Source organism: Pavona decussata, unplaced genomic scaffold (assembly GCF_977016875.1).
Source record: "Pavona decussata unplaced genomic scaffold, jaPavDecu1.1 SCAFFOLD_119, whole genome shotgun sequence".
Classification (NCBI taxonomy): Eukaryota; Metazoa; Cnidaria; class Anthozoa; order Scleractinia; family Agariciidae; genus Pavona; species Pavona decussata.
This window is the reverse complement of record NW_028145533.1, coordinates 845,274-868,971: the sequence shown is the minus strand read 5'-3', so window position 1 is coordinate 868,971 and position 23,698 is coordinate 845,274. Positions and strand designations below refer to the sequence as shown.

General features: G+C 39.7%; 1 protein-coding gene across 4 annotated transcripts in view; it reads left to right on the top strand.

Annotated features, from left to right (window-relative positions):
• Positions 1 to 22,502, top strand: part of LOC146469769 (phospholipid-transporting ATPase IF-like) — a 60,788-nt gene extending 38,286 nt beyond the window's left edge. Inside the window, exons 30-40 of one of the 4 annotated variants that reach the window (XM_085122922.1) lie at positions 141 to 214; positions 355 to 603; positions 1,863 to 1,922; positions 3,083 to 3,210; positions 3,961 to 4,019; positions 4,609 to 4,685; positions 5,230 to 5,295; positions 5,960 to 6,063; positions 7,302 to 7,488; positions 12,587 to 12,663; positions 14,324 to 16,575. In XM_085122922.1, coding sequence (XP_084979048.1) covers positions 141 to 214; positions 355 to 603; positions 1,863 to 1,922; positions 3,083 to 3,210; positions 3,961 to 4,019; positions 4,609 to 4,685; positions 5,230 to 5,295; positions 5,960 to 6,063; positions 7,302 to 7,488; positions 12,587 to 12,663; position 14,324 — 1,082 coding nt within the window. In that variant the 3' untranslated portion in view covers positions 14,325 to 16,575. Of the gene's footprint in view, positions 1 to 140; positions 215 to 354; positions 604 to 1,862; positions 1,923 to 3,082; positions 3,211 to 3,960; positions 4,020 to 4,608; positions 4,686 to 5,229; positions 5,296 to 5,959; positions 6,064 to 7,301; positions 7,489 to 10,522; positions 11,975 to 12,586; positions 12,664 to 14,323; positions 16,576 to 19,077 lie in introns of those variants that run through there. The other 3 variants (XM_085122920.1, XM_085122923.1, XM_085122921.1) reach the window with 3 other exon arrangements.
• The last annotated feature ends 1,196 nt before the right edge of the window (positions 22,503 to 23,698 follow it).

The window sequence follows — 23,698 nt, the reverse complement described above, 5'->3', positions numbered from 1 at the left end:
GTTTGTATTATCACACTTTGGAGTTAAGGATTTCGTTCCTACGCTGAATACTGTAGTTAAAAGAACATAACTTAAGTTGTGCCTTGGCAGTGAAATCACGGTGCATAGAGATTACTCTATCGTTTTTGTTTTTGTTACAGATCTGTTTGTGGACATATGCCAACAGTGTGTTGCAGTTTTATGCTGTAGAATGTCTCCATTACAGAAGGCTCAGGTACCTTGAATAACACCCTGTACTCAAGCGTAGTTTGTGTTCTTCATCAAACAGCGGTTTGATTGACTGATTGATTGACCGATCGACCAATCGATTAATTGATTGAGTGGTTGATTCATTTTTGTGTTTCCTACTTAAAGATTGTCCATTTGGTGAAGGGTTCCCGAGAGAAGCCCGTGACACTAGCCATTGGTGATGGTGCTAATGATTGTGGCATGATCCAAGAAGCGCATGTAGGTATCGGAGTGATGGGCAAGGAAGGAAGACAAGCTGTGAGGACCAGCGACTATGCTATAGCAAGATTTAAGTTTCTCTGGAGAGTGTTGCTTGTTCATGGTCACTGGTATTATGTCAGGGCTTCTGTCATGGTGCAATACTTCTTTTACAAGGTAACAGTGTACTTGCATTCATCCACCTTTTCATTGCGTCCTTTCTTTCGTTTGGGGTTTATCAACAGAGTGGATAACGTAATTTGGCCACCGAAAAGATTGCTGACATTTCGAGCGTTAGCCCTTGGTGAGAGCGAATCCGAAGCTCGACGATGGGCTTCACCCTGACGAATGGCTGACGTTCGAAACGTCAGCACTCGAATCTCTTTACGGTGGACTAACTACTTTATCAACTCGTTGATAAACCAAACATTCGTTTCCACTTCCCACCGACGCAATACCACAATTTCTTTTGAAACCAACCCCCTCGTCCTTTTGTTTGTACATTTTCCACACATACCAAAGAAAACATGAACGCAGGAAATCGTGTTATCAACAACTGTGTCCTGACCACCTATCACCAGCACTCCACCAGAGGGGAGGGGTGAGGCTTCGCCGGAGGTTCAACTCCCTCACCCCTCCCCTCCCGCCACTAATTTCTCCTCAAATCTGGCTGTCTTTTTGTTACTTGGGATTTCATTGCCACACTGTCTGTTCACAGTCTTATTTTCGACCCTGGAAAATTCAAAATTTTCAATTTCTATACCCTTTCATATACGAGGAGGATGACAAAGGCAGCACGTCTTTCGGGTCCTGCCTCCCCCTCCTCCTGTGGCCCACTCACCCGGAGAACACCCCCGGTGCCAGCTTTTTTGCTGACACATAAACACAACAGTATAAAAGAAATGAAACGCTGCAACTGTCGTATGAAGAAAGAACTGGCTCAACTCTTCATACAAAATCGTCGTCAGATTTGCCTTGGTACAAAATCGTTACCACTTGCGCATGCCATGTCTGTCTCAATGCACCATATATTAAAGGCCCTTTTACAAAAAATTTACCCGCTTAACCCCCTCCCCCCCCCCAACCCCGAACCTTCCTCCCTCTCCCCCACACACTCACACCTCGCGTTCCCGCCCCCTCAACGTAATCACCAAATAAATCCTCCACATCCCTATTTTGTTTCGACAATGACCACGAAGGAGGAGATAATAGGCTGTTTTTTTCGCTCGACACTTCATTCTCTTACTGTCATACTCAACAAACTCTCTCTTGACCAGTCTTTAGTCGAGTATGATAACGGCAGCCCTTCTCGCTGTACAACCTCAAGACATTACAGTTATTGAGGCAATGAGTTACACCCGGTTGTTTGTATAAACCATCGATTTACTGCTATCAATGTAAACATAAAAAAAACCGTTTTATCTTCTCTGTTGCAGAATGTGAGCTTTATCACGCCGCAGTTTTTTTACGCCTTTTTCAACGCCTTTTCTGGGCAGGTATGAAGGTTAAACTGATGTATAATTTGTTTAATAATACATTAACAATAAGGATTTTATGGGTAACAAACCTTCTTACTTTAAACTCCATTAAAAGCCATAAAAGGGTCGTGAAGTGCGAGGTCTTTTACCAGATAAGCACACCGAAGTTTTGATTTTTTTACTTTGTAGAGTCTTCTAACCCGTGCTGGTTACAATTTCCTTGGTTGTCAAGCAGTCGCCAGGCTTAAAACCTGCGAGAGCAGACGCCTTTATAAAACCCGGAAAAGGCGGCTGCTCTTTCAAACTACCAAGCTTAGAATATTTTACTAGACAGTCTAAGTTTTGTTAATGGAAATGTAGAACGATTTTAAACTGATATGTTAGGCACGAGGAAGAGTATCTCATCCGATTTTCAAACACTTTATCCTGCGAAAGCAGCCGGACGCCTTCTCCGAGAAACAAAAGACGGAAAACAAGTTTGGTCTCGCAGGCTACAAACAGCGCGAAGTGGGTTAAAAAAGCGAGTTCCAGCGGATTTTTTTTAACCAACTTTGAGGTGTTTGGGAATTGGATGAATCACTTTTCGAGTGTTTGATATAGCTTCTCAAACCGTTAATATTTCCTGAAGAAATCGAAAGTAAAACTTCACCAAATTTTATGATCATTAAGAACACATTTCCAAACCTCTTTCCAAACCTCCTTTATGAACTATTAATGAGTTTGAGAACAACTTTGAAAGCTAGTGGCCACCACTTGACACTTTTTGACAAATGTACTGAAAAAAAAATGGTCTTCTTGATCGTGGAAATATCCGTGGGGCAAAATACGTCTGTATCTTAGAGCGCTTTTCAATTGAGTGTCGAAAGTAATTTCGCGTTTGCTTTGGTTTTGTATTACTACGCTATGTGATTGGTTAACAAAACTCGCGCCACTTTCTCAACCAATGGGAATCCAAACCAAAACCAATCGTGTTTTGGCCGCACTTGTTTTCCCGCGCTTAGCGCCAGTTACATGTACTTGCTTCGAATTCTAATTGGCTCGTTGTGTTGTTTACATCTGCTGCGATTGGCCAGAGTAATTAGTTTGGTTTTGGTTTTACGACACTCAATTGAAAACCGCTCTATAAAAAGGTACCTTTTGGCTTGCTTTTTATTGTGATATTCTGTTTGTGTTCGCAGCCTTTGTACCATGCGTTTTTTCTAACAGCGTACAACATTTTCTTCACGTCCCTACCCATTCTTGTTTACGGTATTTTTGAGCAACATGTTGGAAGTGATGCGCTACAAAGTCAACCTCGACTATACAGGTAAAGTGCGTGAGACATATAAAAACATCATAAGTTCCCAAAGGAATGATACCAAGAAACCAACGCTAAAAATTTGATTGTTATAACTGTTTCCTTGTCTCGTACCCAGACTCTTCCTAGATTTCGGCTGAAGGCTTTGCCAGCGAGTGCAAGGCACCAAGGGAAGGTTTATCTTCCCTTCAGGCACGTTTACACTACGATTTTTGTCGCACTTTTTAATTCAGCTTGTATCAAGGTGCAGTTTTAAATCGCGTGTGTAAACTAACGATATTTTTGGCGCGATTAATGGCCGCAATACCGCAGGGTTTTTGGTTTTTGAAGTCGAAGGCGTATCACTGAAGTGCGACAAAAATTACTCCCAAAGCTGCCTGGTTAAACGACCCTTGAAGGCTTCCTAAAAATCCCGTGTTGAAAAAGAGAGAATTCGTAAGTTTTGTTTTTTTCGATTTGATTTAAAGGAGATTCCGTACTTGTCCAGGTAGTTTCTTTGTATTAGTCAAAGCCTGTTTTACTTCCTTCTACCGTCTTGAGCAAGCGTGAGTGAACCCAGTAAAACTCAACCCCAAGAGACGGTGCTCAACCTGTTTGAAGGGAGGGGGGAATTGCGGTTCCTGTTGGTCTGGTTTCTACCCGCCCCTCCAACGATAGTAGAAGACTCCATCGGACGTAGCTCTGGAGGTCCTGGAGATACACGAAGTGCCCCACCTTTGGTGACCAGCATTAACTTTGAAATTTATGTTTCTTCTACAGGGATATAAGTAACAACTATCGTTTGTCATGGACAGAATTCTTCTTTTGGTTAGTTTCTGGTGAGTAATTATAATCTGAATTTATTTTCCCTCGGCCATAGTCACTTAGCTTTTGGCCGGTACCCTCTGAAATCCTAGTATACTGTGAAGCTGTGAATATACGCCCTGGGCTTATTTTCGTTTGGACTTTGTGAGGGGCGTATTAACGGGAGGGCTAATTTTTCGGGGAGGAGACCTTAATTCTGTGTTTGAAATTTGGTTGGGTTTAACAATAATAACATCTTGAAACGCTTATCCAATTAACAGTCCTAATCCATTGTGTCGTGGGACATTTACCGCTTACAAAATGCCTACAACAACACTAGTTTATTCTCGGTTCTCTTTCACCGTTGTAACCGATTCTCTGGTCCATCCTACGCGTCGTGTTCGCGATCCTTAGGTGTCCTACTACAATTCGCGCAGGGTGGGTGGGGGGGGGGGGGAGGGTAGGTGTTTAATAGAGGAACGAATTTAGTGTCTAAGATTAGGAGGTTTTAGATTTTCGGGGAGGGGAGGGGGGTTCAGAGGGCCTTATACAGGAATTTTACTGTCCTGCTGCGCTGTTTTAAACAATGTGCTTAACGTTTCAGTTGTTTTTCTTTCTTGCCAGGGTATTGGCATGCGTTAGTGCTTTTCTTTGGTTCCTATTTCTTTTTCCAAGGTGACACGTTAGGACAGGCCATGTTGGTAAGTAATCATTATACGTATTTTAAAACTGAGAGCTTTTTCCTAATGTTTTTCGGGACTACGTGTGTTGTCAAACCTAGTCTTGATCTTCTTCCAAAGGGCCTCAAGAAACCATTGCGAGGTGATCTTTAATCTCACGGTTTTTGTCCTTATAAGAAGATGGTGGATGGGGGGGGGGGGGGGGGATCAGAAACGAGCTGTACAAAAGCGAGTGGCTAGCGCATATTTCAGACCCGCCATTTGAAACATTTTCGAGTTAACCAGTTGAAAAGCAAACGGAAGAACGAGACATGCAGCTTTAATTGGAATGCAAACAAAATGGAAGCCATCGTGGTATAAGGTTGATTGTGGACTGAAGGAATACTTAGACAATGGGTTTCGAGATGTTTTCGGTGTTATTGAGCTGGCTCAAACTCGAGGAAGATTGGAACTGCAGTACTTTTATTTGCAGAAGAGATAAATAAATGAAAGCGCTTATTAAGGGCCTTGTTACTGTGCTACGAGTCAAAGCCAATTGATGTTTTGCTTGTTTTTTTTTTTACAGACATACGGCAACTGGTCGTTTGGGACTTTTGTTTTTACAGTTTGTGTTATAGTCAGTAATCTAAAGGCAAGTAATAAGTTAATAGGAACTGCTTCAACTAACCCTTTAAACCTCAAATTCGTCACTGTTCTTCACATCTTACTTACGTTCTTGTTTGGGAATTTGTTTAGAAGAACTTGCTCATACGCCTCTTTAGAAAACTATAGCTATTTGCACAGGTAACCCTGTGATTGCCTAACATCCCATTCAGAGTGAAGGATGGTAATGCTCCCTATCACTTCATACTGGCTTTCCTGTGATGGACCAGCATCACATCCAGGGGAAGTTAGCAATAATTCACTTTATGTTGGGTGTCCTGCCGTGGACTAGCGTACCATTCGAGAGGAGGGAAGAGGGATGGGGGGGAGAGAAGTCACTTCCTTCTGAGCATCCTTTGATGGACTAGAATTCCATCCATGGGAAGAAGCAATACTCCTAGCCACTTCATGCTGAGTGGGAGTAATAATATCCCTCGTCGCTTTATGCTGGGTATCCTTTGATGAACTCGAATCTCTTCCAAAGGGGTAGTAATATTCCTAGACACTTGGTGCTGGGTATCCTGTGACACCAGAATCTCATCCAGTTGTAAATTGCATTGCCCCAATCACTTCATTCCAAGATTTAAGCGCTTGCTTTTGTAGGCCCTCAATCTGATTTTTTTGTTCTCACTGTTATTGTCGTTTGTTCGCAGTTGGCCTTAGTAACGCATTACTGGACATGGATGACTCACGTGGCCACATGGGGCTCCATCCTTCTGTTCTTCCTGTCTACTATCACATTCAATGCAGAGACCTGGTTAGTATGGACAACAGTCAGCTGACACAAAACCTCGAGACCGCGATACGATACTTAACAATTATTCCACGAGCACGCGTTAGATGTGAGATAATAGATAGCCAACGAGGCGCGTAGCGCCGAGTTGGCTATAATCATCTCATATACAAACATGTGTGAGTGGAAAACAATCAAGAAATATTGTGAGATCTTGCTGATTTCGCTTTGCAAGAACAACAAGAAGACAATTTAATGGTCTCTCTTCCTTGGGCATGGTATATTGGCTCATATACCATGGCCGCTAAGCCAAAAAAAAATCCGTGAAATTGCATTATACAATGATCCGGTTTTTAACAAAATACTATACCCGATACGATGCAGTGTAACAAAGGGTAGTCTGTAGTCTTGTATCCAAAGGTGAAAAAATTCCAGTACCCCAGAGACTATTGGTGTCCAACCGCTGGCGAAAGGGCCTAGCGACTCCCGGTGAACGAAGGACATTGCAGTGCAGTGTAATGGAACACAAATCTTTAAAAAGGCAGTGCAATGTTATGTATATACAACGCAGCACAATGCACTGTAGCCCAGCCGAACACAAAGCAACGTATTGGAATGTAATAGAATTCAGTGCGACTCAAAACAGCATAACCCAGTACAACGTTATGTAATATAACATTGCTTTTCCCTGCAGCACGGTAAAATACAACCCACATCAGTACAATGTAATAGGCCATTTCCGAGTTGCTGTGAACCTCATCATGAAAACGAGGCTAAGTGCAAAGCTTTTCATATGAAAATTAGTTTTGTTTGCATATGAATGAAAACTAATTTGCATAATAAAAACTTTGCACTTAGCCTCGCTTTCATAATGAGGTTCAAAGCAACTCGGAAATGGCCTTTTTCCTTTAAAGGGGCAGCCCTCGGGATCACGATTTGTTTTCCGTTGTCCAATAAATTTTCCCTTGTACTTTTTATTCTATGTTAATTTTGGGACGTTAAAGAACCCACACACACTATTCGAAAAGAGTAGGGGACGTAGTCCCCGGTGTGGTGGTCTATCTCTATCTTTGATTTCATCTATCTTTTCAGTTACATTCGTCTGTGGGTTGGGTGGGTGGGGTGAGATCAAAATATAGACTGGCAGTGGCGCTGACGTCCAATCCCACCCCACAGAATTGTAAACTGCTATGAGACTATGTAATATGTGCGGTATAAAAATTCATCACCAAATACCAAGTGTGTTTTATTTTCGTTTTCAGGAACGGTTTTCAGCTGGCGTTTGGTGATGTGATATCATTGGACATGTACAAGTTGTTTTTTCAGCTTCTTTCCCAGGCCGTGGTGTGGTTAGGAATCGTTCTTCTCATTTTAATGTCGCTGTTACCTGATATCATCTTCATGTTGGTCGGTCGTCATTTCTTCCCATCCGAGACACAAAAAGTACAGGTAACATTAATAAAAGTCACTTGTTTAGATTGAGAAAATGTTATCTTGCTGATGGGTCTCAAACCTTATGATGCGAACCAATTTTTGCAGTTGTGAACGTAATTCAAAGACAATACATTATAAAATATATTACTGTCATACGTGAATGTAATACCTATAAAATGGAAATGTTTATACGCTTGATTATAAATTTGCTTTTGTGAAAGAAAATGTTGAACACCAGGAGCAAATAGAAAGTTCGTCAGAGCTTCGGTACTCATCCTAGTTCTTTTGTTTTTGGTGAATATTCTTACGTCCTGAGTTTCAGTGAAACGTTTTTCATTTATTTTTCCCTATCCTGTGCTGTTTGAATACAAAAAACTTTAGCTTTTATAGCGAAACTTGAGATGCGAACCCTCAAATGAAAACTACAGAGCTGTAGATTGCTGAAGTGTTGTTTACAGTGCTACGAGGTGTTCATATTTTAAGTCTGTTTCAATGTTAAATCCAAAAGTATCACTATTCAAATCAAAGATACTGAGCAGTACTTTCCTATGGTGCTGTGTATAATGCTGCACAAGGTGGTTATGACTTATTAGTCTGTTACATATAAATGAAAGCTACTGTGTAGTACTTTTATGTGCTCATCTTTGTATGCCAATATTTTCATTAATTAGTTTTTTTTTAAGTTGTTACTGTTAGTTACTTGGTATTTATGGAGTAAAAGGGTTAAAATAGAAGGTCTCTGAAACTTTTCCCGAGGGGATCTTCTTTAACAGTAGTAGAAAATGAACTGAAGCAAATCCAAAACCAAGCGCAACTTAATATCCCGCGCTTTGCAGCAGATACAGCTTTGTACCATACTCAGCACCAGTTGCGCGTTTATCGCACTTGGCAGCAGTGATATGTTTTCCACACTCAGCAGCAATTATATGTTTTCCCGCGCTTCGCCGCGGTTCCCTTTTTTCCCATGATCAGAGTTGCTGGTTTTCGCGCGTTTGGCAGAAGTTACATGTTTTCGCGCGCTTGGCAGCAATTACATATTTTCCCGCGCTTGGCACCAGCTGCGTGTTTTCCCGCGCTTGGCACCGGTTACATGTTTTCTCGCGCTTGGCAGCAGTTCCATCTTTTTCCCGCGCTTGGCACCAGTTTTATGTTTTCAAATTCTCAGCAGCAGTTCCATGTTTTCCCCGCGCTTGGCACCAGTTTTATGTTTTCACATTCTCAGCAGCAGTTTCTTGTTTTCCCGTGTTTCGCGCCAGTGGCACGTTTCCAGCGCTTGGCACTAGTTACAGGTTTCCCCATGCTCAGCTGCAGTTTGCGTGTTTTCGTGTGCTTGGCTATAGATAGTTTGATACCAGAGTGATATTTACTCTTGGTTGACACTGGTTCAATGTGCTAGTTCTGTTTCAAGTTGGTTTCGAGTTAAAAAAAGCGCGCGAGATTTTTGGGAAGAGTTCAAGCATAGCACGCCGCCCAGCTTAGTTCTTCTCGCGCTTTTTATACTTTAGTGAACTCGATCTAACCAATCACAGAGCGCTGTTTTGTTAACAAAAATGAACAGATACAAATTTAATCTTTCCCTTTAGCTAATTTTCATTGACCGTTTAGTTACAACACTACTGGATCAACAAACAAACTAACAGATCATTTAATCAAGCCAGTACTTGCAACTTCGGTTTTGACCCTGTGTCTTCTCTGAGTCACTCCTGGACTTTACGATGGTTCTTTCGTTTTGAAACCCTCAAATCAAAGTTACTGAGCGGTTCTTTGCTGTGGTACTGATTATTACGCTGCAGGCGATGATTCTAACTTTTGAGTGTTTCAATTTTCAACTTTCAATTTAATTAGTTCCTTAATAGCTGCAGCTAATCCTGGCACGGGAGAGCAACGGTCCCCTTACAACAATAACAAGTAATTAAATGAAAGCTATTAACAAAATTAGGGCATCATAAAATTAATTTAAGATACGTAATGCCGAGCGAAGTTTGTCTTATTAGTTATCCTTAGAATGAAAGCACATGGTATGGTATGGTGAAACCTAGACCTTTCATACGAAAGCTGCTAAGCAGCTCAGAGGCGCTGTATTTTTCTCTTGTGTAATTTCCACTGGAAAAGTTGTCTAATACATCAACTTCTTGGCGTGCGTCTAATGTCTTTCGATCAGAACAATTAAGATTTTTACATGGACGAGCGTTTTACTCTTTTGTGGCCTTTTCGTCGAAACGTAAGCGTCTGACGTCATGCTTTGCACGAGGATCAAATTCATTGCGGACAACCCCGGTTTTGGAAATTCGTCGAATACACCTACAAAAGGTAGAGTCCTGTCACAGCTTTTTAACTTTATTTGAGCACATCATTTAACATTAACACCCAAGATATAGTTACCGTATAATGCACTTGATCGGTTTGCTTGTTTCCCTCAAGAATTTGCGTTTAAGTTACTTGCACACCCTGCTTTTTAACCCTTTTGCTCTTTCAAGGAAGCCTTGATTTATGTAACTAGTAACCAACTGTCGCGTCTGCGGAAGAATCCTTAAACAGGACATTCCGGCATAAAAGGGGGCCTGGCAAACTACATGCGTCTTTTTCTACGACCCATATTGATAAAATTGGCTTAGGTTTCGGACTAAATTAGAAACTAATGTCTTATACTGCTGTGGTGAGACTATGAAATTTTGACGCATTTTTTTTTCCGAGGACGCTTGAGTCAACAACTTGCCACGACTGAACATAGTCTTATTCAACACCCACAAAGGGGTGAAAAAGAAGGAGGGGGTTTCCCTTTTAGAACGGGACTGCTTATTTAAGTATAACCTCTATAATGAAAGCTATTGAGTCACACATTGGCCAAAAGTATTTAAGTTACGCGAGAGTAGAAAATTTCATCGTTTACTTCCCTCTCGCAGATATTTTGTTTGTTTTGCACTTTAGCCCAAGAATATTTCGTTTCTCGTTGAGTTTCAATCGATAATCACTAAGCACTTCTATTTATGGGATTTATGCACCTTCACGTCTGTGTTTTATCTAAGGTCTTTGTGATGTTTGTTTCCAGGCTGCCGGAACTGAACGTTGCCGAGAACTGCTGGTTACCGCATATACAAGCAGCATATCCCGAGAGGTATCCACTGAGAGTGATGTGTCAATGATAGAACTTTCTGATTAACAGCGCGGATCGAAGCTGGTAGTCTTTAATAGGAGCTGGTCCTTCGCTACTCCGCCACCTTTGCATTTTCAAACTGTGATCTGTCTAATTTGTGAACTCGCTGCGTACAAGAAAATATCACTATATCGATACGAATAATGTGACGTCATCCTCAGAGATGTGAGAATGCCTGGATGTCCAGAAATGCATGTTAACCTCATATTAGACGGAGTTATTTGGTATTTTCAGATGACTGCATGTTTGACAAACGTATTTACGTATTGGTGAGAAATAGGGCTAGGGGATTCATTGTGAACGCTCAAGTGTAGATCTTCATCAGCGTGCACTTCTGCAAAAGCCACCAAAAGATAGCTGGAACGACGGTCACGCAGCAAATTTTGCAGACTTTTTTCTCGTAATATATCAAACACGAGAAGGTGTGTTTCATCAGATGTCCCTGAAACACTGAGAAGTAGGTTGAAAAAACGAGGCGCCGCCGAGTTTTATTTAAAGGACTTCGAGGTGTTTGGATATCGGATGAAACACACTTTCGAGTGTTTGATATGGTTTCTCAAATGATCAATAATTCTTGGAGAAATTCAAGGCTAAAGTTTGCAACATTTTATGGTAATTAGGAACACGTATCCAAACCACAGTCACAGTAGTGATTTTCTTTGTTTTCTCTTCATGAATTATCAATGAGTTTGAGAAGTAGACTTCTTAGTCTTTTTTTTTCAAAACAGTTTTTTTTTAGTAAATCTGAACCTCGATATCAACATACATATTCTCCTTATAGCTTCCCTACTTTTTTGTATGGCTCTTACTAGTATGGTAGACTTTTAGATTTGATATAATGTAACGAGAGTTCTCGTTTTGGTCACTATTGGGGCACGGGGTAGTTATTTTTGATAGAAATATTATTAGTACTGAAACTGGATAAAGTAGGAAAAAATGGGTTTTATTCAGCTTTAGGATTGTTCGTTCAGTGCGATAGAAATGTTATATATTGTTTAAGTTGGATAGGTATGGTAGGTTTGCCGACCAATTCTATAGGAATGTTTGTTAGGTATGATAGAAATGGTATTAATGTTTAAATTGAATACTTATAATTAGAATATATAATTAGATTTTTATAAATGTTAAATTTGAATTAAAAAAAGCCCAGTTGTTGGTGATGAATTATCTGTGTGTTAAAATGACTGCTTTCGCTCTGAACCTTTGGCCACAACAGCCTATGGCTGCTTTCTGTTACTATGGCTTTTGGTTATCCCATCGCCTGTGAAAATGTAACAATTTTTTACTTTCACAGGAGCGTTTGATCTGAAAAAATAAAGAAATAAAAATAAAAACTAGTTTTCGACAGCCTTAGTCTGGTATGTTGTGACGGTTACACTTATTGTGGGCTTCCCATCAACATAAAAAGTCGTAGTCAAGAATGCGCAATCATTCAACCCTATAAGACGGTAACCCTATAAGACGGTTGTAACTGTTGAGTTTGTGGTTAAAATCCTTTACGTTTGAACATGCAAATGAATCAACTGAGCATACTCTTCGCTGGTGTTGCTTATAATGTATTATTTCCAATTGAATCTGTTGAGCAGTGCTATCCTTTGGTGCTGTTTATTATATTGAATAAGGGGGGTGGGGTGGGGGATCCAACCTTCTGAGTGTAATTAAATTCCTGAGACGTGACGAAAGCTTTCGATCCTTAGTGCTGATTGTAAATGTTGAATAAGATGACTCTTACGTGAGTCTGTGGATAAAATCAATAATGTAACCAGGTGATAGCTACTGAACAGAACTTTTCAAGATAATGTAATTCTATTGACGTCCGTTTTAAATATACTTACCATGAAAGATGTTTGAAACGCATTTTTCACTGTTTGCCTGCCAATAAATGCTTACCCTCTCCCTCCCCTTCCCCCAATCCACCCTGTCCTTACCCATGTGTAACTCGTGTTTTGTTCCGTCAAGGCGCTCCACCTGAGACGTTCCAGTGTTGACTTTAATGTAGTATTCCCTGAGGAGAGTAGCCGTGTCGTGTTCATCTAGTAAGTCGAGCACTAATAACTAATGAGCACTTGGCCTACCAATTATTTTACACTGTAAAAAGCTTTGTTTACTTTACTTAATTTATTTGTTTATTTGTTTACTTGAGTTATGTTTCTTTGTTTTACCCCTAAAATGTTGCTTTGGTAGTTTTCGAAAGAAACTAATCTTGCAAAGTAATCTTGTATCATCAAGACCAACATTGTGTTGAGTTACACAGCCGGCAAATTTACATTTTAGATTCAATTTTTTATATGTATTTTTGTTTCTCCATTCCTTTTTTAAATATTTTGTTTGTCAATTGTTTGTCACTGATTCAGTCGCTAACATTTTACTAATAATCACAAAAGAACAACAATGGTTGTCAATGGTCACGATAAACTTAACAATGCTTGTGTGCTGTGGAAGTAAGTCTCAAATGATATTCGGTCAAGTTTTGAAGTCTTCGGGTTATTCTCGACAGGCGTCGGAATAACTCGGGAATTCCTCGAAATATTAATGGCGTAAGTCGCTAGTTGTACTTGTTGTTGCGCGACTATATTGAACAGCTTCAATCTTCATCCACTGTGCGAAGTTGAAAAACCTATGGCAAAAATAATCTGAAAAATTTGTAAACGGAGCTTTTGTGTCGAAAACGCAAAGAAAGTTTTTCGTCCACTATAGCATTTCCACGGCGTTTTCGCCGCACGGGGATTCTCCAAGACGAAACTTTTTTTCTCGTTTTAGCTTCTTGTGTACACTAAAACGGCGTTTCTGGGGAAGAAAACCTAAACGAATGACGCGATGACGATTGTCCTGTCCACACTAGACCATGTTTGGTATTCCGAACATCTTTGGAAAGCGTTTTCAAAAAGTTCCGTTTATGATGACTGGAACGTCGTTTTAGTATGCACGGAAGACCAAAGGAGAAGAAAGGTACGTTTTAAGCAATTTCCAGCTTAGTGTGGAGGGGGCCTTAACCTAAAGCGCAAATATCAACATACAAATTCTCCTTATTGCTTTTCATATATCTCTTTCATGATATGTTCAGAGAATTTGTTCAAAGGTCAAGACATGTCATCTCTGGTGATCGTTTGCTCTATTTTAATGACCTGTAGGGCTGACCAAGTCGTGATATTGTAAGGAATAATTTTAAGAGATTGTTCACTATTGGGGCTGAGTTTGAAAGACCTTGACGCATTAATTGTGCCGCAACCAATCGCACACACGAGAGCTCAAACCACAACGATGATTTGACTGTTGTCGCTTGCAATTTACTGAAATGACATCCTATCAGTTTTCCCTCAAGACACAATCACATTCCCAAAATTGTTATTGTGTTCAGGGATTTCACTTACTCCCATTGAAAGCCGTCAGAATTAAGGTTGTATTTGTTGTTTATTCAGTATTAAAGCAAGAGCTAAACTTCTGTTCATTTTGAACAAGCAACTGAGCGCCGATGTAGAACTTGCACCAGTAATGCCAAGTCAGTTGTCTGTGTAAAATGAAGTCATTTTCTTGCACATTAAACTCCACGCTTGCACGCTTATTGTTCGCCTTCCTTATTCAGCTTATTCATCCCTCGGGCGTTGTTATTCTTTCCTTTCTCCTTCTTTACCTGCATGTAAAACGTTTGTTGGTTGCGCTATTAAAGCTCACTGCCGCCTCTCACTTTCTTCCTAGGTGAGGGGGACTCTTTCGCAATGGGAGGACACTTGGTTGTAATCTTACATGTGGGGCACTTTGGAATCTCACGTCTTGCTGTTGATCCTCGTCTACAGATGCACTGTGGACCTATTTTAGTCCAGTAACGCTACAGTCACGCTGTATTCACGCCCTCTCAATAGCAAAGCTATGTCACGCTATAGTCACGCACTCCCAGGTTAAATACCGTTAATCAATTCCTTTAGGTGTATAATGTATCGAAATGTATTTAGATCACGTCACACTATTGTCACGCCATCTTGAAGCGGCTCGCTCACGCTGTAATCACGGCATCTTGATCGTTCTTAATTCACGTAAAATAATGCCATTTAGGCTATTGTCGCTTAGTTCTTTATTGGTTTTCTCCAAGCCTGAAATAAAAATGACAATTTGATAAAGTAAGTAATGTTTCTATCGTTGCCACTGTAATTTATTTAATATATGCAATTTATGTTTGTCATCGCTTGACAACATTATATCCTAGTCTTTCTTATTTTCCTATAACTTGGCTGGCTACGTGGAAAACTTGCCAAAAAACAGTTGGAATAAGGTGAAAATTTTTACGTGACAAAATAATTTATAGAATTTCAGCAGTTTATCGGTCTAAAGACTCCATATAAATACTTTTAAAACAAGTGTTTGTATCTATACCTGGTCTTGTTTCAGTCTGATGTCTATGATATCCATGGGTAACCAGCAACATCGATGAAGTAATCACTATAGGCCACAAGATTTTTTGTCTTCGATTAGTCAGCGATTACTCATTGATTACCGGCAATATTAAAAAAAAAAAATCAGCCAATTACTCGTTGATTACCCATTCCTTAATAACTGATGTCATTGATCATCCATTAGTTATATCTGAAACACGATTATTCATTTTAAGTGAGCACATTTTTTTATAGCATAATCGAGCCCAATACGCTTTTATTGGTTTTGAGCTCACATTCTAATGATAGATAAGTTGGTAGAAACAAATGTTTCTTTCTTAGGCCCTGTTCACATTCACCCATGTAATTTGAACGCGCAAATTTCTTGTACATTTTTGCCTGGTCTCTAATCCGGAACGATAGAAATTTATACAACTGTCAAAAATTCCCGCGCACTGATTGGCTCGTAGCTATTGTCTTTAAGAATGCAGGCAATAAGAATGACGGCATATGTAACGCGTACACTTTCTCAACGGAAAATAAACCCAATTCCGCTCGCATTTTTTCCATGTTATTGAAAAACAAAATGACGCCATAAAATGTTCAAAACTTGGCAGTGGGACCACCAGCCGCACTTGAGTTTTTGAACATTTTTATGACGTCATTTTATGATCTGTAAGAGTATAGACCATAAAAAACTGCTATCGATTTGTTAAGTGGAGATTTGTTTGTTTCTGAAAACGGAGGTTTTGTAAACGCTCTCCAAAGTGGAGATTTTTGAAAGCGGGGGTAATGGGCGAAAATGGAATTTTTTAAACAAAACGCTGACATCATGAACAGAGTAATGCATGTAAAATTGACGAAAATCATATAAATTGTGCAGATAGCACACAGCTCTATGGAATCTCTAGCTTCGTTGGACCTGTATATCATGCTGTTCTATTGTTTGAGGGCTGGGATCCATTGTGTCTGTTGTTCGTTCATTGCCGTGCTATCGGTTTCTCAGCCAAACCTGTGAGCCGTTCTTAGAGCTTCGTGCCTCCCCAAAAATTGAGGAAACGTGTACTTTTTTAGTCTTTTGTTCTTCCTAAGATGGCGCGAATACAAACAGATGGATGGGGCTTTTCGTGCGCTCCGATTGGCTACTAAAAAAAATTTGAAGTAGTGTGGATGTGAAGAACGTTCCGAAAAGACTACTTTAGACGCCAAAAAATTAATTCGTTTTCGAGGTGATAAAAATACTTGGAGGTATTGACAAGTGCATTAGTGAAAACAGACTATAAACTCGCCTCGAGCTAAATAAATGTTTTTAACACTGGTCAAGGTTTGTCAATGGTTTATTTAGTGTACGTTGCTTAAACGAGGAGTGCGTTTTTGCACAGAGTAACGACAAAAATGTATTAAAAATAGGCAAAAACTAGATTGAAATAGCACCAAAAATGAATTCTAGAATGATAATTTTTCGCTGCTTTTTGTATATTTCGTAAGTATATGTGTGTAAATGAAATAACTTGGTTGCACTATTCTGTAGTAGCTGCTGTGTATGCTACCTTGTAAATAAATAAAAAACGTTTGCGTCGATTTAGGTCTCTTCACTGAGGTCTATTTAAAGCGTTAGGTACATTGTTGGAATATATTTATGTGGAAAGGAAAATGTAGATGACAGTTTCCATTTTTACCTATCTCAAGTGATCACCCACCTTCTCTAGAGCAAGACAAAGGTGATTGGTTTAATTCCTACATTTCGTGAAATGTCCTCAAGGGAATTCTCGCCTGGTGATTGGTTACATTAAGCTCATTATATCTCCACAATACACCCTTTTTTTTTTCACAATACACCCTTCTTGAGTTTTATCAAAATCCTAGTTTACAGTGTATGCCACGCTTTTCAGTATGCGCAGATCATGAACATTTAAGAAGGTTGCTCACCGCTTATGAAGGTGCTTAGAAATCGTTCAAAAAACACTTGTTAATGCTAGACGAGCTGAATGCAAACAATTCACGTGTGTTGCTTTGAGATTCCCACCTGTTTACGAAACTCCACAATGCTCGGGGAGCAAATTTACAATTAAACAAAAATATATTTCGGAATTTGCTGGTTTATTTTTACAGAAGTACAGTGAGGCGAAAAAGAACTCACGACTTGTAATCAATACCTTGTTGATCTAAAAATCGTTTTAATTTTGCAGCTGTTACCAGGCACCGAAAAAAATGCTACCAATGCTAAGCGCCGGAAGGGTGCAACCGGTGTCAAGCGCGGGAAAGCATCCAACTGGAGCTAAGCGCGGAAAAAAACTCAAAACGGTTCCAAGCGCGAGGAGGCATCCAACTAGTCCAAGCGCGGAGAATCTTGCAACGGTACCAAGCGTGGGAAAGTATCCAATTGGTGCCCAGCGCGGGAAAACTTGTAACGGTACTAAGCGCGGGAAAGTATCCAATTAGTGCCAAGCGCGGGAAACCATGCATGCAAACGGTGTCAAGCGCGGGAAAACTTGTAACGGTACCAAGCGCGGGAAACCATGCATGCAAACGGTGTCAAGCGCGGGAAAACTTGCAGCGGTACCAAGCGCGGGAAAACATGTATCGGCATCATGCAGGGGAAAAGATGCAACGGTACCAAACGCTGGGAACCATCGATAAACTGATTTGGGGTTTGCTCTTCAGTACTACCTTATCCAGTGTCCCACTGTCCCTTTTGTAATCGTGACATGAACAATCATTCCTTCACATCCAAACAACGCAAGTTAGTACAAGCTTTGAAATTCACTTCAGTGTTTTAGTGTGAAAAACTGAACAAAAAACAGGTCAATGGAAAATTATACTACCTGACAGATATATTTGAATGGCTATCCACCTTCTACAGCACAATAAACAAACCGCAGGAAAGTGCTGCTCCGTAGCTTTCTTTTGAATGGTCGCACTTAAGGATTTCATCCACAGACTCAAAAGTTAGAATCACCTTGTACAGTATAATAAACAGTACTGCAGGAAAGTACTGTTCAGTAGCTTTCATTTGAATGCTCACACTTTAGGATTTCATCTACAGACTCAAAAGTTAGAATCACCTTGTACAGCATAATAAACAGCACCGCAGGAACGTACTGCTCAGTAGCTTTCATTTGAATGGTCACACTTTAGGATTTCATCCACAGACTAAAAAGTTAGAATCACCTTGTACAGCATAATAAACAGCGCCACAGGAAAGTGCTGCTTAGTAGCTTTCATTTGAATGGTCACACTTTAGGATTTCATCCACAGACTCAAAAGTTAGAATCACCTTGTGCAGTATGATAAACAGTACTACAGGAAAGTACTGTTCAGTAGCTTTCATTTGAATGGTCACACTTTAGTATTTCATCCACAGAATGAGTTCAAAAGCTGGAGCCACCTTGTACAGCATAATGAATTGCACCACAGGAAAGTACTGCTCAATAGCTTTCATTTGAATAGTAACATTCACAGATGTGAAAGTTAAAACCACCTGGTAGAGCATAATATGAGCAACCACAAAAAAGCACTGCACAGTAGCTTTCATGTGACGGCCACACTCTAGGATTTCCTTTACAGACTCAAAAAGTTAGAACCTCCTTGCACAGCCTTATAAGTAGCACCACAGGAAATCCCGGTAACTCAAACGTTAGCGTAGACAGTTCACAAGAATGAGAGGTGACATTTAATGACTTTCTAAAAGGGGTACTGTCACGGACATTTTGCTGTATGTTGCGGTACTACTCAAGTATTTGATTAAGAAACTCTTTTCTAACAAGAAATTGCCCTTAGAGCACTGAAAGGAAAATATGGAATGATTTCTCCAAAAACGATCAGTTCTTAGCAATTTTCAAAAATTCGCAGGAGGAACTTGAGAAAATTGGCCAAGTTTTTCAACTTGCAATCCATTTCCATCCTAGCCATCCGCAGCCAAAGATGAATAATGCTAGTTTCTGTGCACTAGTAGGGTTATTACTAACAAAACTGAACCATTGTTTTAACGTTTAGATCCATACATGATTTGTTCTAGTCAAAGTTGCACTAAAAAGTAGATAACACTTGCTTTAAGTAACTCAGTTTCATTTTCGTGGCCAGGCTGAATGGATCCCGGTGGGCAAGCACAAGAAAAGTACAGTGTCGCACTTTAGTGAAACGATCAGCAAAAGGACTTCTGTCGTCATGCTGGACTGTGAACAAGGAAGCACTGTCACGCTAACCAAGATTTCACGCTGATTTTACGATCACTCGTGAGCCGGTGCAAGACTGTTTGTGAACAGCTGTCTACGTCTTTGATGCCGGCGCTTCCTAACAAAGCACGCTTGGCTGGAAATGTCCTACTGATAAAGAGATTAGACAGAAAAATAGTTTTTTTGCCTTTTACTTTATAAAGGCGAAAATCGCTTTGCAGCAGCAAGTATTTTGTAAGTTGTCTGATGATAGGCTAATTACGTTCGCACTAGTCGATACTACTATACCGGGGAATTTTGTACATAAATCGATACTCGCTAGTAGTATCGAAATCGATTCTCACAAGTAGTATCGCTTGTGGTTTTTCGATACTGTTTGGAGCACTATCAAGGGGTTATGTTGGCGTTTGTCCAAACGGTGCTAAATTGACTTCTTAGTGCCCTAACTCGTAACCAAGATGAAACGCCCCGCAAAATGTAAGCTATCATCACCGCAGTAGCTCAACTAGTAGACTAGACGTCTTAGACCATTACAATTTTTAATGTTATTATTTATTATTAGAATTTGAACTAATCTCGGTCACAAAACCTGCCAGTCAAAATGTGATAATATGAAACCTGTGGACTTAATAGAGACATATACTATTGAGATATATGTGCCCACTGTTTGGAACACGCCCATACAAATGTTTCTTTTTTTCCACTGGTCCATTGATAATGAACAAGAGCAAAAGTTGAAGACTTTTTTTCGAGAATTCTGGACCACCGGAATCGATATGTCCAAATTAAAACTTTTCGTTGATACCAACGTTGTACGTTCTGAAGTGATAATTTGATTTATCAATGTACGCGGAACTAGTGCATTTTGTCCTCTATAGCTAGTTTGGTATTTCCATCACAGACGTGATGTATGAAACACAGGGAAGAGTGTTTCATCCGATTTTCAAACACCGAGAGGTAGGTTGGAAAAACGAGGCTCAGTCGAGTCTTTTTTTTTCTTTTTAATCAAGTTCGAGGTGTTTGGAAATCAAATGGAACACTCTTTCGAGTGTGAAATTTTGGTATATCTTCTCAAAATATTAATGATTCTTGGAGAAATTCAAAGCAAAAGTTTACCAAATTTTACGATAACGAAGATCGCTTTCCAAACCTCTTTCACGGTAGTGATTTCTTTTGTTTTCTCTTCCTGAATTGTTTTAAAATGCTTTGAGACGATGCCTACTTTTGTTACTGCGCATACGTTTGCGCATCTCGAGGTCCTCGGGTTTCCAATGAATGGTGCCTATTAATACAGGGATATTTTTATGCGGTTTAAAACTACGCGGAGAAAGCAGAAATTTACAACTGCTCTTAGTATCTAAAAAGAAAATTGGGGCTAACCATGCATTTTTCAGAGATAATAAAGCTTCAATTTGATAAAAAAAATGCCATACATTGCTTTGTATTTTAGCACTTTTTAGAATTATTGTTTCTTTATTATCTCTAAAAAATGCATGGTAACCCCCAATTTTCTTTTTGAATTCCAATAACCCTTGCTAAGATCTGCTTTTCCCGCAAAGTAATAAACTGCGCAAAAATACTTCTGTATTTGTAGGCACCTTCCTTAAGAAACAACGGTAAAAACCATGTCAATAATTTCAACTTTTGATTGCGACTTAATGGTCTGAGTTTAGGTCAAATTTTAGTCGGTTATGGCGAAAAGCAAGCTTATCTACAAGACTCCTACACTGCAAAAAGTAGAGGTAGCCATTGTAAAGAGAAGCTTAAAGTCATACCCCTGTAATGCACGTCTGTTTCTGAGATTTTCAAAGGGGGCTACTCGTGAAAGGCAACATAATTTGTTGTGTTCGATTTTGTTTCCGAAAATTTAAGTGGTAGAAAAAGTTAGGGTGATAATGTAGTCATATCTCTCGACTTTTTCTCAGCAATTCTTTCTTTAACATGGATCATAGACTGCAGCTTGCCTTGTTTCGCAGACAAAACGACGTATTTTTTTCTTCTTAAACCAAGAAGAGTTGAATTTTTCATCAACGAAAACTTTAGGTTTCATCGTGATTTAAAAAAATAATTCTAAGACCCTCCGGAAAATATAAAGGTTAGGTGAACTCGAGACTACATTTTTCGAGATGTTGAGATAGAATCACAGTAAAAGCTATTTATTATCAGCAAGTAATTTTTGCATTTTTAAATTTCAAAAATAACAAAAAGATATTTAAGAGTAAATATTTAATGAGTTTTGGGTTATTTATTGCTTTATTGCATATTACAGTCAATAGTTTGATAAAAGCACTATTTACCTTGCGACCTTTGACATTATTTGCAGGCATTATTTGAGACCTGGCGACATATTTACGAATACACCAATGAAAGCTATTGTCGTCGAGTTTGCAATCTTTTCTTTAATAAATGACGCTAAGAAGGGCAGATAAGTTTTATATGTTGTTCAAAATGATTCAACACCAACCTTAAATTCAGTTTTACAAATGTTGGCTAAAGTTATAAATTAAGCATGCAAAACACCACAATTGTGGTAGTATGTAAGTGCCCCGTTTTTATTTTTCACTTTGTCTTGTGTTAGTTTTGAAAATTAGTGTGCGGAAGGATTTTGTTTGTTGGCTTTTGACGCCAACCGAGCACGTTTAACCGAGGTTCTTTCGGAGTTTCTTTAGTTCAAAGCGTTTTCATGGCTAACTGAAAATAACTTAACACAAAAATAAAGCGGTTTTCAATATAGTGTTGAAAATTTTTCGCGTTTGCTTTGGTTTTACTTTACTTCGTTTTGTGATTGGTTAACAAACTCGCGCCACTTTCTCAACCAATCAGAAGCCAAAACCAATCGTAACTTCCTGGCACTCGTTTTCCCGCCCTTGGCGCCGGTTACACGTAATTTGTGTCTTGTTCTGATTGGTTCATTGTGCTGTTTACCTCTGTTATGATTGGTCAGATTAATTACTTTGGTTTTGGTGTTGGTTTTATGACACTCAATTGAAAACCGCTCTAAGTTTCAAGGATTTCAATAAGTTGAAGCTTTCTTGTTGACCTGAGCCTGGATTCTTGCTCCTACGGTGATGTCACCATTCTCGTTTTCCTAGGCCGCAATGCGCTAGGACTGCGCAAACGATCCGACAAAAGAATTGCGGGCTCTGGCAGCGAAAATGGGTCATCACCAGGTAACACTCACCCGCCCCTACCCATGTATAACGTGGGAAATAAACTAGATAGGAAACTAGCTAGAGACGATGTCTGTACATGATGTAAGCTAAGTATAGAATGACCATGAGCACTTTTGATTTTTTTTCCAATAAAAGCTGCCCGGTGCAGCATATGAAATGTTCTTGTCTTACCTCAGGTTTGCGTGTTTTTTCTTTATTTTCAGTCCAACCAAACTTACCTTAACCCGGCCGGACGCCTTTGTGACCCTCCAAGGGTCTACATGAATACCCAGCTAAAAATAATTCCTTTTCTCTCAAATGGTTCTCTTCAAGGTTCACGGAAGTCAAGTATCTCTCACGCAGGTTTAATCATCAACTTTTTAAGTACCATTGTAATGCTCGGGACAATAAATTCCTGTTTTCCCTGTTCCTGTCCCTCCTTGCCTGTCGGGTGTTTTATGTCCATGCAATTTTCATTCTATTGTAGGTAACAACCGCAAATAAGTTTATCGATATTTTTGAAACTTAAATTCAAGATAGCTTCAACCCGCAAATAGAAAAGACCTAATACAGGTGCATGGGGGAAAGGCACCAACAAATTCCAAGTTTCCTGTAGCTCAATAGTCTGGACTAGTAATCAGAAGGTCCCAGGTTCGACTCCTGTAGGGAGAACTCGGATTTTCTTTTTCCAAGTGTGCCTTTGTCACTGACTGAAAAAAATACATCTATCAGATAGGAAAGAAGTAGGTCAAGTTTATATTCCCTGCAGGACTAGATGTGAAGTAATATTTCGACATATGGTTTCAAGGTTGTCATCAGCTTTTATCAAAATCTTATAGGTAAAGGAGCTTCTCCTCAACTGTTTGGAAACATGTTTTTTGATGAACTTCGGATATGTTGCAATTTTTTTTTATCTCAGTCTGGATTTATAACCCGACATGAAGAATAGAAAAGAATGTTTTCCACCTCTTTTCAGTTTTCAAAATAATCCAGCCGTAAATTTATGGATTTCAAGTCAATATCGACTTCAGGATGGCCTCAGACCGTGCTCTCGGAAAATAAATGACTGTTACGCAGGCTATTCTGGCCGGCGTTTCCTTTTAGGAATAAATGTTTGGTTTTATCAACAGGGTTGAGAAGGTACCTTGGCCAAACATTGACTCGTCCCCCCTCCCCTCCCCCCCCCCCCCCCCCAACACACACACATCCTTCTCCACACACCGACGTCGCACCAGAGTTTCTTTTTACATAAACTGACTAACCCTTTATCTTTTGCTTGTTAGGTCTTATCTTTCGGGAGTATTTTGTGGTTCTATGACTTTTGGGAGGGGTTATTATCTGGAGAGGTCATATTAGACATTTTAGACAAGATTTTGT